The 16755-nt window shown below is 38.4% G+C and overlaps 2 protein-coding genes across 2 annotated transcripts in view; both read right to left on the reverse strand.

The window, feature by feature from the left end:
• Dip-C (dipeptidase C) overlaps positions 1-16755 on the reverse strand; it is a 253805-nt gene that overhangs the window by 9968 nt on the left and 227082 nt on the right. The window contains exons 5-7 of the mRNA XM_070102668.1: positions 7889-7950; positions 7342-7386; positions 2560-2809 (exon numbers count right to left, since the gene is read on the reverse strand). Coding sequence (XP_069958769.1) covers positions 2560-2809; positions 7342-7386; positions 7889-7950 — 357 coding nt within the window. The remainder of the gene's footprint in view (positions 1-2559; positions 2810-7341; positions 7387-7888; positions 7951-16755) is intronic.
• LOC128702174 (FAST kinase domain-containing protein 3, mitochondrial) lies at positions 4303-7003 on the reverse strand. The gene has a single exon (XM_053796263.2). The coding sequence runs from the start codon at positions 6636-6638 to the stop codon at positions 4641-4643; it is 1998 nt and encodes a 665-aa protein (XP_053652238.2). The 5' UTR covers positions 6639-7003; the 3' UTR covers positions 4303-4640.

Raw genomic sequence — 16755 nt, forward strand, 5'->3', positions numbered from 1 at the left:
GTAGTTCATTGTGTGTTACTGTGAAAAATAAAACATATACAGCCTCTCCTCACTTAACGATGCAGTTCCGTTCCTAAGACCACGTCGTTAAATGAATTCGTTGCTAAGTGAGGAGCATATTATAATGGTAGTGGGTTTGTGTCAACCATCTTTGATATTGTTTTACTGTCACCTTTGCACCATTTATAACATTTTTGGTATATTTTTAAGTGTTTATACAGTAGTGTACTGTATACTGAAATAAACAGAATAGAGGAAATCAGCTCAAATATACATTATTTAGGTATAAATACTGGTCAGAGATACCATCATAAGTCCGAGGTGTCGGTAAGCAAGTATGTCGCTAAGTGAGGAGAGGCTGTATATAATACAGCCACTCCTCACTTAACGACCTACATATTTAATCCTTAAACTGTCCAAACGTAGCTCTACGTTTGCACTGCTAGCGCTCCGAACGTAGATCTATTTTTTTTTTTTTTACATTTGAAAGCATGTAAAATGAAACATAGATCTAAATTCAGAGCGCTAGCGGTGCAAACGTAGATCTACGTTTGGACAGTTGAAGGGTTAACGACCGCTCAGACTTACAACCAGCTCTCCAACAGTCGGTATTGTATGTTGTACAAGAACTTTGGTCGTTGAAACAGCAGCGCGTTTCAGCATCGAGCATCTCATCTCACATCACCCTTTCTCATTCTCAGTCTCGTTCCCACAGTTGGTTGGTATTCACTATCTACAGTTAGTCAAGTCAGTAAGTCACTCAGTCCAGTTAGCAAGTCAAAAGAGTATAGTCAGTAAGCAAAGTCAGTACAGTCAGTCTGTCAAGTCAGTAGATCAGTCAGTCCAATCAGTAAGTCATTCAGTCAAGTCAGTCAGTTTATTCAGGTATGCATAGACATAAATAGTTAAATTATTATACATAGCAGCATAAGTAAAAACTGCATGTATTGACTAGTATTCAGGAATCAACTAGGCTAATTAAAAACATATCTGAGAATCATATGAGACATGTACATACGGACCAATGATCTTAACCCGTAAACGGTCCAAGCAGATTTACGTTCACATGTGTAGTGCTACAAAAGTAGATCTACTTTTTTTTTTACATATTTTCAAATATAACAAAAAAAAGTAGACCAAAGTTTTTTTACACATTTTCAAATGTAAAAAAACAAAAAGAAGATCTACTTTTTTTACATACTTTCAAATGTTGAAAAAACATATATACAGTATACGTTTGGACCGTTTACGGGTTAAACTAGCTGAACAGGTATTATACATGATGCAGAATCATCATGTCTGAGAAAGTGGAAAGATATAACTGTGGCCAAAATGTGTATTACTTGCCACAATAATGCTCATGCCTTGTATCTACAAGCACAATATAACACTGGCTCTTTCGTGTTAATTTACACTATGTATGCTAACTGTACGTACTTACGTGTACCTGTGCCTAAAAAACTTAGTTCTTGATTCTGTTCTGTCATTCAAGCAATTACCTGAAGGACAGGTGTCCCTTGAACAGAATCAAGGACTAAGTAAGTTTGTTGAAGCACAGGTACACGTAAGTACAATTGTCATACATAGTGTAAATTACCTAGGATAATCCAAAAAATGTCAAAGTGCTATACTGTGCTTGTAGATACAAGCATTACTGTGGCAAGTAATACACATTTTGGCCACAGTTATATCTTTTCACTTGAGAAGACGTGATGATTCTGCAATGTGTAATACCTGTTCGAAAGTCTAGTTGACTATCAGGTCTATGAGCGGTTCTCTCTACGAGACAGACAGGCCAGCTAGCCAGCCGATACCTGGAGTTTACCTGGAGAGAGTTCCGGGGGTCAACGCCCCCGCGGCCCGATTCTTCTGGAAAGCTACACCCTAGACCCTTACAAGTCCTTCCATTGCCTCATGATCATCTCCTTTACCCGGGCCCTCTACAGCTCCTGATAACTCTGATGACGACTCTGATGATCTTTTCTTTATTCAGAATAAAGAAAAATGATCACCTGTATTTACAGTATGCAAGCCTAAGTAATGTATATTAGAGCTGATTTCCTCTATTCTGCTTACTGCACTATACAGTATAAACATTTAAATACTAAAAATGTTATAAATGGTGCAAAGGTGACATTAAAACAATATCTAAAGATAGCTGACACAAACCCAATTCACTTAACAACCTACTTGTAGGAACAGAACTCGGTTGTTAAGTAAGGAGTGCCTGTATACTGGTATTGTTCAGTATTTTCCTATTACTATATTACATTCATAGTGAAGCACTAAACTTGTATGGATTGATGAGAACCTGAGGAATGGAAGGTAATCAAATCTGATCCAAAAAAGTGGAGGGTGGTTTTTATTCCTTGAGTCAAGATCTCTTCTCTAGTATCAAGGCACTGAAGGGTGTATTTTCTTATGTATAATACCTTGAGTCAAATATGGAGAACAGTAATAGCACTTGAAGATCTATGTCAAAGGCTAAAACGTTTGTTTACTATAAAGTTTCTCTCTCAAAAAAAAAAAAAAAAAATGTGATTGGATACTGTAACTCACAGTTCGTGCATTGGGTGCACCAGCATGTCCATAATGCAGCACAGAAGCATTACAACCAGAGCCACAAATGTTAGTATAAGCCTGGTGTCGGCATCCTCCATGGTAATAAGAATGGTGTTGGAATATAGATTCTAATTGATATTCCTTCATGCCAGGTCGAATCTTGCGCATCACAACTCGATGGGCAGCAGCAGACACAGTGGCTGCAAATCTAAGAACTTCAAGTTCTGCCTTGGTCTTTGTTACACGGCTGAGGAAATGAGAGGATACCTACATTAGGCCTTTCGTGTTTAAGAATAAGATACAATTAAAGAAAATACTGTGTGTATAAGAGAACACAGGGTAATCCCATTTGCGATCACAAAAGATACAAGAAAATAAAATATACAGTACTGTAAAAAAGAAGAGGTCTTTATACTATCAACTGATAGAACAGTCTGCCATTGTAAACTCAGAAAAACAAAAGTTCCAACACAAGATTACAAAACCCTCACAAATAAAGAGGTAGACTGCTGGAATAAAATTCAAGAGGAGGTATAGTAGTATGAGTAATAACTTCTGGAAAAAAATAAAAGTTGTATGGCAAACTAACGATGGGGCACCAAGGAGCTCTACTGGAAAATAAGTGTGTATACGTACACCAATACACACAACCATGCACTTGCATGCCTTATGCACATACTACCATACACACACACATACTCGTATATATGCATGCATGCACGTGCTATGACTCTACCCCTGCAACCACAATTAGGCGAGTACAGGAAGGAAACAAGTCATGGTATGTGATGAAGTGTCATAGAGGGCACCTGTGATGAGCGGGGTTCCACAAGGGTCAGTCCTAGGGTTGGTGCTATTTCTGGTATATGTGAATGACATGACAGAAGGGACAGATTTAGAGGTGTCCCTGTTTGCAGATGATGTGAAGCTAATGCAAAGAATTCAATTAGTGAGGATCAGGTAGGACTACAAGGGAATCTGGACAGGCTGCAAGCCTGATCCAGCAACTGACTCCTGGAGTTTAACCCCACCAAGTACAAAGTCATGAAGATTGGAGAAGGTCAAAGAAGACAGAGTACAGGCTAGAGGACCAAAGACTGCAAACTTCACTCAAGGAAAAGGATCTTGGGGTGAGTATAATACTTAGCATATCTTCTGAAATGAACATCAACCAAATAAGTGCTGCAGCATATGGCGCCTGACAAACCTGAGAATACCATTTCGACACCTTGGTAAGGAATTGTTCAAGACTTTGTACCCCAAGTACATCAGCAACATATCGGAGTACGCAGAACCAGTACGGAACCCACTCTTGGTCAAGAACACCAAAAAATTAGAGAAAGTGCTAAGGTTTGCAACAAGACTAATCCCGGAGCTAAGGGGTAGTCCCACGAGGAGAGGTTAAGGGAAATCAACTCAATAACACTGGAGGACAAGAGAAGGTCATGATAATGACATATAAAATACTGAGAGGAATTGACAAGGTGGATAGGGACAGGATGTTTCAGAGATGGGACACAGCAACAAGGGGTCATAACTGGAAATTGACACTCAGATGAGTCACAAGGATGTTAGGAAGTATTTCTTCAGACATAGAGTTGTCAGGAAGTGAAACAATCAGGAGTGATGTAACATACCATAAATCTTGAGATTTAATGCAGCCGTCTGGGTTACTTCTTGACTTGTGATGAATTCTCTGGGTTACTGATGCTTGTTTACATATAGTATAAGTATCAGAGATAAAATAAATCTCAACTGATTTATGAATGTGGACAGTATTATATAATTATATTTAGGTGGAAGCACTAAACCCATAGGAGTTGTACAGCTCCTGGGAAAATAGGAAGTAATCAGGCTCAATCCAAGGAAGAGGAGGACAGGTCCAATTCCTTGCATCAAGAGCCCCTCATCAGCATCAAGGAACCTCCCTTGACAAGAAGTAAATGAGTAAGAGTAGCATTAAACTGGACTCATTAAAGAATTTAACATTTTTAGAGCTTATTGTAAATAAAAAGATTTTTTTGTTAATACTGTACAATGTAATGTTCTAGCCTGTACACTTTTCTGTAATAGGTTACCTATAATGTAGCCTCTTTCATTGTTGCTTCAATGTAATCTTTCAGCAATTCTGGATACATGCAAAGTTTAATAATTTTTTGGTAGCTAAGGCTTACAACCTTAAAGCCGCACAAGGCTAGATGCCGTCTGCGCATAGCCTGTGGCCCAACCAATATTTCTTCATTTAAAATATAGTGTTCAGGAGGATGAATCAAAAGGGCATATTTATTATTACTCCATTTGAAAGACCGGAGAGAGAGTTTTCCTGACATGTCAATAATACAATCTATAATGTACAACTTTGTACCAGGGAAATTTGGCAGTACAGCATATGGTGTTATGCGTTCTTCTGTTCCAACTATTTCAACCAAGGGAACATGAATCATATTTACACACCTCTTTATCCTTGCATCATGCCAAAAGCTTTTAGCTGAATGATCCCTTGGAAGCATTGGTCCATTATAATTTGGAGCTTCTAGACAGAGAGCTTTATCAAGCACTTTCAACTTCGTGCGAGCGAGCCTCATGTCAGATGAATCTAATGAGTGTATTTTGTCAAAAAAATATGGGTTGAAAATTTTTTTCACAAAATTAAGAGGGTATCTTTTTAAGTATACACATGAAAGAAGTAAATCAATCATTATATCTGGTGGAAACTGCACAAATTTTTCATATAGCTGCATTTCAAGGGCAAGGAAAAATGCTGAAGCATTTGGAGGCTCGTAGTTTAGCAATCCATATGACCGGCCAAGGCTATTAATCTGTTGCACAGTCAGCTTTTGCGAGTTCTTTATAAAGTATTCCCCAGCATTATTCATTATATCAGGGGATCTTATGCGCATCTTGACACAATAATCCATGATGACACCCAGTAAACTTTGATCACTGATATTAACTTTTTTAGCCTTCATAAATCGCGAGAGTGCTTTTATAATATCTGGATTTGTGTAATTTAAGCTCGTGAAAGAGTAAACAATCCAGCGAAGGTTACCTTCTGTGAGAGTATGGATATTTAAATTAGTCCATCTTGAAAGCATAGGTAGCATTCGACTATTTGTCACCTTAAGCTGTACAAGGATGTGCAATATTCTTATGACATCTTCTGGTTTAAGTTTATACCATAGACTGCCCATTCTTCGCTCAGCAACATTATAGAGGTGTTTACGGCTCTTTGTAACTAGTGGAAGAACACTCATGATGTTACTAATTTCCTTTTCCTGAATTTCCTCTGTTTTTTCCGTTATTCCAACCCAAATTTGCTCCACGTATCTAAAACCAATATTGCCCAAGTTGTAAAATGCCTTTGTAGCCTCACATACCTGGTTAATTTTCATTTTACCTTCTGTTATCAAGACAATGCATTCTGTACAGAGAGCTTCCAGGTACTTGAGTTTGTCACCTTGATAGGTATCCCGGCCCATGACTCTCAAAGTGTCAATTAAAATTTGAGGATCTGAGCTGCCACACACAATTTCAACAAGTCGTTTCATCACCGCTCCTCGGGTGAAAGTAAACGGGGACTCTTCGGGATACAAGTTCATTCCATGATTCCGATACTCTATATTATTTTCTAATTCAAATATTCTCTTAATTACAGCCAAAGCAACTAGTGGTGTTACCTCAGTTTCAGGACAGATTTCAAGTAATTTAAATATATCTCCTAGCTTCGAGCATCTCATAAAACCAAGGATCATTTCTTCTTGTTCTTCAAAATTGATATTTTTGAACAAATTCCTGGAAACCTGTGGTATTTCCAGGCTGGGTCCCTCCAACCTCTTGCCAACCTGAGTTTTTCCATTGGTAAAGAGTGTAAATTCTCCATTGATAATCTGAACAACGGCTGGCAACTCTTCAATGTTTGTACCATCCTGGACAAAAACTGTTGTGCTGGTTATTGTTTTCTCATCATCCTTTTGACAATGAGACGACCAATGTAATTTTCTTGACAAGATTGGTGCATTGCAGTACCTTAAAAGGCGCCTCAAAACAAATGGAACATGTCCATTGATAATGGCCATAATTTGATTTTTATGTGGTAAATATTACCGGAGATGTGGCTTGTTTTATGTACTGTATCATTAGTCAATCCTGAGCGCTAAACCCCACAGGGGTCATACAGCTTCATGCCCTGCAAAACAATTAACTATAAATCCAGTACGTCATTACTGCCTGTAAATGTCTTACGAACATTAATCAAATGATTCGTCATCAGAGTCTTTTCGCCAACTGTACATTTCCATCTCCTCATGGACACCTCGGCATGACACTCTTAACGATACGTGTAGTTTACTCTCCTTGATATGTATGTATGCTCAAATTGTAAATAAATAAATAAATAAATAAATGAGATGAGAAGCAAGAGTTTCCTTGTTTACAACTTGTGACTCACTGGCAGCCTGAGTGACGCTGCTTCCTCGTGCCGCTAATCTCATCATCTTTATATATTATTATGACGTCTTGTTATACGTCATAAACATTATGATTTATATAATACAAATTATTTTTGCTAATTTAAGGTGAATACAGTGGAGTTCTGAGTATTTAAAAGAGTATATGAGAGTGTTGAACGCTGTACTTAGCCTCGGATGGAAGCAACGTTAACAAGATATTTTAACTCCGGGTTATGTATTGAATAATTTATAATTATTATACAAGATAATATAGAAATACATAATAATTAATAATAATAATAATAATAATTTTATTTACTAATAAACTCACCATTCTGCAATTTCATCATGAACAATGCCGCTGTCAACTCGAAATCTGGAAAAAACATAATTTCAAAAGATAGATTCTATTCATGCCAAGGAATGCATCCGCCATATATAACACATCTAAATTAATCTAACTCGAAACTAAATATACCTATTGGTAAAAAAAATGAAAAGATGGGGTGGTAGGGGAATATTCAAATGGCTTCAGGAAGAAATCCAAATATTCTTCCTTGAAGCCTTTTTATCCACTTTTCCGAGGCTGTGGCTCCCACCAGAGGTGGACCCCATTCTATAATCAATTATTAATATATCATTATTATTATTATTATTATTATTATTATTATTATTATTATTAAGAATATAGTTCTTCGTAAAATGCTACGTAAAATGCTACGTAAAATGCTTCGTAAAATGTTACACACACTGTTGTGTAACTATCTAATTTCACTAATAAACCAAAAAATAAGTGAATGGAGATTGCTGAGAATAATTACCAAAATTTACTAATACGTGGATGAAAGAACCAAAGCTTATCTTATCTCAGCACTTACTGACTGATGCCATCAAAAGCAGCTTCCAGAGTGGTCTTGCCGCTGTCAGTGTTCACGCCACGCTGTTAACATAAACCACCACAATTATTAGCTAACTTATCAGTTATATTAAGTTGAATTTACATAATTATAAACAGAAGAATGGCCGGGGACTCGAACAGTGGTCCATGTATATAGCAGGCCCAACGCTGTAACTTATAAGTCACAGAGCTTACAATAGGACGATTTTATAACCAGCACTTCAGTGACATGGTTGTATCAGCAGCACCAACTCTAACTTAAATAAAAACTAATTTACAGTACTTAGTGTGGACCTCCCTTTTTACATTAGTTTACCCAATAGCTCGGAGTTTTCTCTAATATTGGACTCCAGACAGAAAACGTGAGTTATGGTATGGGTAACTATAAAAATATCAATTATTATTACTACTGGAATAGCACTAAATCCATAAAGGTCATAGAGCACCTGATTAATGAGTACAATCAGGTTTGACTGGAAATAAGCTACTGACTTTTTGGGGGCTATCCTAAGTAATTTACACATTTGCTAATAAGTATGATAATTGCACTTTTGTGTACCTGTACCTTAAACTTACTTAAGGGGAGGGTAGCTTTAATTCCTTGCACAAAGAGATCTGCAATATCACGAAGGTAAGCCCCCATAGAAATGGCTCAAGTAGTGGTAGCGCCTTCGGTTCACAACTGAAAGACTCGGGTGCAAATCCACAACAGCTAAAAACGTTGGACAAATTTCTATATATGTGTTCTTGATTCGCCGGTACTTTTCCGGTCCGGGTCTTTTCCAGATGGTGACCCGGCCTTGTCTTCCTGTTTTGGGAGTGTCTGAGACCTATGTCTGCCATGAGAGGAGGTACAAGTACCTCCTCATCTTCTGGGATCAACTGTCCCCAGGCCTAGCCCCATTCCCTGCCCTCACGGGGCTCATAGTGAGAAACTAGGCCTCTGGTCTGCCATCTTCCCCGCCCCATGGAGATGGGGATCGTGGGAAGGGCAGTCTGGTGAGCTGCAGGTGGTAGCAAGCTCTAGCTCTGGCACCTTCCCCGCCCTAAGAGGGCTCGTGGGAATGGTGTATCCGATGTTATATATGTGTTGTCCTCTGCTGAATGTTGTGGATCGCATCTTGGGAAAAATAGGAGCGGGGGACCCGAAATGGAAATAACAAACACTGGTTAGCTTTCCTGGACATCATGAGTTACTAATCCTCCGCGTTAATAATCCGAATAAAATCTTCAGAGAAAAAAAAAAGGGGGGGGGGGAGAAGGACACTACAGTATTTCAGTCTCACACACACATCACTCGTTTATTTTTCTAATCTTTTTTAAAGCTACCCATCAAATTATTCGCTTCACTGACACCACTTGGAGGCTTACTCCACTAATCTATAATTCTACTGCCAATTTTTCTGCTGGAACGTTATTGTAAAAACATGAAAATTAGGTAAAGTAGATCAATGGAAATAAATCACTTCGACTTTTTGGGTTATCATGTATGATAACTGTGCTTACGTGTACCTGCGCGTAAATAAACTTACTAACACAAGGACCCCAATGGAAATAAGTCACCTTGTCTGACTCTAGGGGGAGGGGTAATCCTAAGTAATTTACACCTGTTACTCTGTATGATAATTGTACCTATGTGTACCTGTACCTAAATAAACATTATTTAACAAGGCAGGAGAGAATCTGAAGTAGGTAAGTGAGCTTCACAACTATAATAAATAACGAAAATAAGAAGCAAGATGATAGAGGAAGACAGGGTGTGATGCAATTGGTAAGACGTAAACAGACCTTGACCATAAAAGCTGCTATGAGAGTCACAACGCAATATCAACCTACATACATACCATGATTCACAACGCAATACTCAACCTACACACATTCAAAGTGAAAGCCACAAGACATTCAACCTACACACATCCTTAATACCCACATCTAGTCTCCTATCTCTCCCTTCTCACCAAGATGCCGCTACACTGCACATGTACACAAATAGTTACACAATATATTGTGATATATGTGGAAATTACCTATAATAACCCAAAAAGTGTAAATTACCCATGGTAAACGAAAAATGTCAAAGTGACTGATTTCCACAACCATCTTTCGTTTACTGAATAATGAGAAGCTCTTACTAAACACCCTGCGAAATGTTATAAAGAAAAACACTAATCTTAAAGCTGTGTATATTATATTTTTGGGAGAAGCACAAATATGAGAAAACTTACCATAAAACAACCAGGTTGGTTAAGAGCGACAGACCAGGATCATGCATGCGATTCTATTGCTATTTATAAATCTCGCGGCTCCTGGACCGGTCCGGCCTCACACCAAATTAGCCTCACACCACGAGACATACGTGCAGATTTGAACGTTACTTAGAATTATCCCCTCAAGAGAGGTTCCTTGACGTTGGTGAGGGGCTCTTGATCTAGGGAATTAGATCTGTGTTCCAGTTCCCTGAATTGAGCCTGAATGCCATACACCCCCCCCCCCCCGACAGGCGATGTATAATCCTACGGGTTTAGTGCTCCCCCTTGATTATAATAATAATATACTTAGAATTACCCAGTTACCGCGTTGCCAGACGTGTCTTAGTCGTTTTCAGATAACTTTTTTTTGGTGATTAAACATGTAATTTACCACAGCGCAATCTAAAAAAAAAAGTAGATTCTGCATGCAGAGAGCGTCCAACATATAAACAGAATGACATATGAGGATGAATTGCAATGATTTACTCGCTCCACTGGTTTTTGCTCCTGTGTTGATCCTCTAGAATTATATATATATATATATATATATATATATATATATATATATATATATATATATATATATATATATATATATATATATTACAACCTAGGAGCAAAAAGGTTTATTATCCTGGGTGTAAAGGGGAGCAAGGAGCAGAACAAACAAGTGCGATTATAAGTACAAGTATGTACACTATATACAATTGGAAATATATGTGTACAACACGGTAAATCAAGAGGCAAAGACACAGCCTGGAGAAAGAATAGACAACCGTGTTCAACCAGCTCTAGAATGGAAATGACAAGGGTGGAAACGTGAGTGGTGACCAAGCCACCTCCACAATTGCCAGATCCACCTTCTCATTGGATGAACCTAGGTACTGATCTGACGATGGGACCCCATCGTCCGACCCTTAGCAACCGGTTCGCTGGTTGGGGAGATAGCCTTTTAATGAGGGTGTGTACATGTGCCGAATAAAGGTTACACACTCTTTGCATTCTACATTCATGTATATATATATATATATATATATATATATATATATATATATATATATATATATATATATATATATATATATATATATACATGCAGATTTGAAAGTTACTTAGAATTATCCTTTCAAGGGAGGGTCCTTGACGTTGGTGAGGGGCTCTTGATCTAGGGAATTGGATCTGTGTTCCAGTTCCCTGAATTGAGCCTGAATGCGTTCCATTCCCCCCACAGGAGATGTATAATCCTACGGGTTTAGAGCTTCATATGTATGTGTGTATATATATATATATATATATATATATATATATATATATATATATATATATATATATATGTATGTATGTATGTATATATATATACATACATACATATATATACATGTATGTATGTATATATATATATATATATATATATATATATATATATATATATATATATATATATATATATATATATATATATATATATATGTATATATATATATATATATATATATATATATATATATATATATATATATATATATATATATATATATATATATATATATATATATATATATATATATGAAAACACAATCATGAACAGGTATACAGTACCTATTTGTTAATTAACTGTATAAAATACTGAAGAACAAAATATGCACAATGCCGTGACTGGAACTTACTACCACCACCACTACTACTACTACCACTACCAGCATTACATCTACCACCACTACTACTACTACCACTACCAGCATTACATCTACCACCACTACTACTACCACTACCAGCATTACATCTACCACCACTACTACTACCACTACCAACATTACATCTACCACCAGTACTACTACCACTACCAGCATTACATCTACCACCACTACTACTACCACTACCAGCATTACATCTACCACCACTACTACTACCACTACCAGCATTACATCTACCACCACTACTACTACCACTACCAGCATTACATCTACCACCACTACTACTACCACTACCAGCATTACATCTACCACCACTACTACTACCACTACCAACATTACATCTACCACCACTACTACTACCACTACCAACATTACATCTACCACCACTACTACTACCACTACCAGCATTACATCTACCACCACTACTACTACCACTACCAACATTACATCTACCACCACTACTACTACCACTACCAGCATTACATCTACCACTACCAACATTACATCTACCACCAGTACTACTACCACTACCAACATTACATCTACCACTACCAATATTACATCTACCATCACTACTACTACCACTACCAACATTACATCTACCATCACTACTAGCATTACATCTACCACTACCAGCATTACATCTACCACTACCAACATTACATCTACCATCACTACTAGCATTACATCTACCACCACTACTCTACTTCCTCTCTTGTCCCGTATCTACCCCGTCATCTATATACCTAGTTATATGTACTGACTTCCTCACCTTCTTGTGTTAGTGTGACTTGTAAATAGTCCAGATCGGACAGAAAAGTCGCCATAAGCCTCTTTCTATTATGTGCGGGTTATTTGTATACAGAATACTACCGAGTACAAACAGGAAGCGCATCTGTCTGGCGCTCAGCAGACGGAGGATCAAGCCTACATCCACCACGTCTTGCAATGAATGGTCCACATGAGTTTAACGCTTAACACGAATCAAACCAACAAGCATTAAGGTCTTCTGGTTCTGAGATTATTTTTTTTTTTCGTAAGGCTCTCTGTTTTGGTCCATGCTATTTATATTTATAGATCTGGACACCAAGGACACAGGACACTGGCCTCTCCTCATCTAACTTCATTAATTTTCTTACGGGATTTTCAACGTTAGTTTCTAACGTTCTATGCAAATTTGTATTTTTTTATTATTTAAATTAAGCTTTGATTAGTGGTGGTTACAGTAACATAAAAGAAACTATATTCAACTACAAATAAGTATAATAAAAATGTTACAACAATGGAAATAAAAGGACCCCAATGGAAATAAGTCACTCTGACTTTTTGGGGTTATCCTAGGTTCTCTACACATATGCTGCTATGTATGATAATTCTATGTAACTGTATTTGTGTATACCTGAATAAACTTACTTACTTACTAACACGTCTGGCAGCAGTGGTTGAGCAGCATCAGGAAACGTTCAAATCTGCACCAATATCACTGGAGAATGATTGTAGGATCACATATATATTTGTGGCCCCATCAATTTGTATTGATGGGGCCACTATATATATATATTTTTGCTATGTTTTAAGTTTTGCTGGCGAAGCAAAAACATATATGTAAGAACAAGTGCACACAGACAAGCTCGAGAATTAGGCCCTAGAAAGGTTTACAGTTAAATATTTTAGAACTTATTATTATTTCATAACTCTCTCTCTCTCTCTCTCTCTCACACACACACACACACACAGTATAGTTACGTGTTTAACTTGTACATTCTGGACTATTTTTAAGGAGGGTATAAAACTCCAGATCGCCTTTCAAAATACTGCAATCATTTTGTCTCAGATTAAAATCCCTCACAATGACTGCCTCTTCGTTTTTTTAAAAGAATTTAAAATTACATCCCACAAACGTTTCCCATCGCTATTTTCTACATCCCAGGTCTACAAACATTATCTTCGTACACAACAGGAGTCGAACCCGCACGCCCTGCATAAAAGTACGCAGTACTTTAGCCACTTCGCCAGAGCTTGTGGACTGAGAGATAATGTTTTTAAATAATTTCTCTTGTTTGCAAATTGTTAAGCATCTCTGGGTCTGTATAGGACACTCAGGAATACTTCTACACATAATTAAGTTAGGTACAGGTACATACAAATACAGCTACACAAATTATCACAAATATTAACATACATGTAAATAATTTACACGTATGTTACTATTTATGGTAATTTACAATAAATTATCCACCAGGATAACCCAAAATAATCAGTGATTTTGGGGTCCTTGATATTTCCACACGTCAGGAATTCTGTATCGGTTTTATTCGTCAGTAAGACAATAAGTGGTGTAGCACTGAGCTAGAAGACAACTTTGATATACCTCTGAAGGGATTCGATAGTTTTCCTACTCCCGTAACTCAGTCCTGGGCCAGGCAAACATGGTCTCAACCTCTCGTGTTATGGTACCGTGTTGACGTGCCTCCAGGCAAGCAGGGCGGGTAATCCTTGTATCCTGGCCAAGGTAAACACAGCTGTTGCTTTGTCACAAACAAAACTTACATTCGGTACGCACTTCACTTTATTTTTATAATCAAAAAGGAAGCGCTAAACCTACAAGGGTCATTCAGCACTTCACTTTAATATACCCCACAGCATGTTTAGTGGCTTTCTGTTGTTCTTAATAATATTTCATCACATGTAAACTACATTTTGTATATTGCATAAATAAATTAAGTTTGCAATACAGTACTTCCTTTACAATTTAGGTCTTGTCTGAAACTGGGCCAAGAGGACGATAATGTCCACAACGGATATAGCCCCACTCCATAAAGGTGGCAGCAAAGCATTAGCTAAGAACTATAGACCAATAGCTCTGACGTCCCACATCATAAAAATCTTTGAAAGAGTGCTAAGAAGCAGGATTGCAAATCACCTGGATTCCCAAAATCTGCACAATCCAGGGCAACATGGGTTCAGGGCAGGTCGCTCCTGCCTCTCACAACTACTGGATCACTATGATATGGCCTTGGATGCACTGGAAGAAAATCAGAATGCAGATGTAATATACACAGACTTTGCAAAAGTATTTGACAAATGCGATCATGGCGTAATAGCCCATAAAATACGTGCTAAAGGAATAACGGGGAAAGTGGGGAGATGGATCTTCAACTTCCTAACAAATCGAACACAAAGAGTAGTGGTCAACAGAGTTAAATCGGAGGCTGCCATAGTGAAGAGTTCTGTTCCACAAGGCACAGTACTCGCCCCCATCTTATTCCTTATCCTCATATCAGACATAAACAGAGATATACACCACAGCACCGTATCATCCTTTGCGGATGATACTAGGATCTGCATGAGGCTGTCATCTGCTGAGGACGCGGTTAACCTCCAAGAAGATATAAACAAAGTTTTCCAGTGGGCAACGGTAAACAATATGATGTTCAGTGAGGACAAATTCCAACTACTCCGTTATGGAAAACTGGAGGAGATAATAACTAGAACAGAGTATACTACTGACTCCGGCCATACAATAGAGCGGAAAAATAATGTAAGGGACCTGGGAGTAGTAATGTCTGAGGATCTCACTTTCAAGGATCACAACAGTGCCACGATCGCACGTGCAAAGAAAATGATAGGATGGATAATGAGAACTTTCAAAACAAGAGATGCCAAGCCCATGATGATCCTTTTCAAATCACTTGTTCTCTCTAGGCTAGAATACTGCTGTACATTAACATCTCCATTCAAAGCAGGTGAAATCGCAGATCTAGAGAGTGTACAGAGATCCTTTACTGCACGTATAAGTTCTGTCAAGCACCTTAACTACTGGGAACGCTTGGAAGCACTTGACTTGTACTCGTTGGAACGCAGGAGGGAGATATATATCATAATCTACACTTGGAAAATCTTGGAAGGAATGGTCCCAAATCTGCACACAGAAATCACTCCCTACGAAAGTAAAAGACTGGGCAGGCGATGCAAAATGCCCCCAATAAAAAGTAGGGGCGCCATTGGTACACTAAGGGAAAACACCATAAGTGTCCGGGGCCCAAAACTGTTTAACAGCCTCCCATCAAGCATTAGGGGAATTGCCAATAAACCCCTGGCTGCCTTCAAGAGAGAGCTGGACAGATAACTAAAGTCAGTGCCGGATCAGCCGGGCTGTGGCTCGTACGTTGGACTGCGTGCGGCCAGCAGTAACAGGCTAGTTGATCAGGCCCTGATCCATCGGGAGGCCTGGTCATGGACCGGGCCGCGGGGGCGTTGATCCCCGGAATAACCTCCAGGTAACCTCCAAGTAACCCTTAATGTTTATATAACTAAGTCTGTCACATAGGAACATATCAAGTAATATATCCTCTTATTATGGCTATGTTTAGATATTTTCAATTTTGTTTGAACTCGGAGCAATGGTAGCATGAAGCATAGCATTCTGAGTGCCTGGATAGAGTTGTGAGGAGTTACGAAGATATAGTATACCCCAACAGATACATGTAGTGTGATAATTCTCTCCTTGACCAAACATTGCTGACCTTCACTGTTGAGCTGTTGTAGTTGTGTGACGTGCCCCGAGTATGTTAAATTTTATTCGACGTTCATCACGCAACCATTTAGCATGCCTTCTCGACCAGTGAACTGGCAATTCAAAGGATAACAGTTCTGGGGCCCCACTGCTGCGCTTATCGTCCAGTTCAACCCACTAGTCACGTGGAAGTCGGCTACTTCAGCCAAGATGGCGTCATTTCAGCTGACTTGGTGGGTGGTAGACTTCCACAATTTGAGGTTGTCAGTCCCTCGGCCTGGAGAAGTTCAGTTCCATAGTCAGGAACTATCTGAAGATCAAGCGACAGTGCGGAGACTTAAATACTGTCGGAAGGAGAGGTGCAGAGTAGTAGTAGTAGTAGTAGTAG

Source organism: Cherax quadricarinatus, chromosome 83 (assembly GCF_038502225.1).
Source record: "Cherax quadricarinatus isolate ZL_2023a chromosome 83, ASM3850222v1, whole genome shotgun sequence".
Classification (NCBI taxonomy): domain Eukaryota; kingdom Metazoa; phylum Arthropoda; class Malacostraca; order Decapoda; family Parastacidae; genus Cherax; species Cherax quadricarinatus.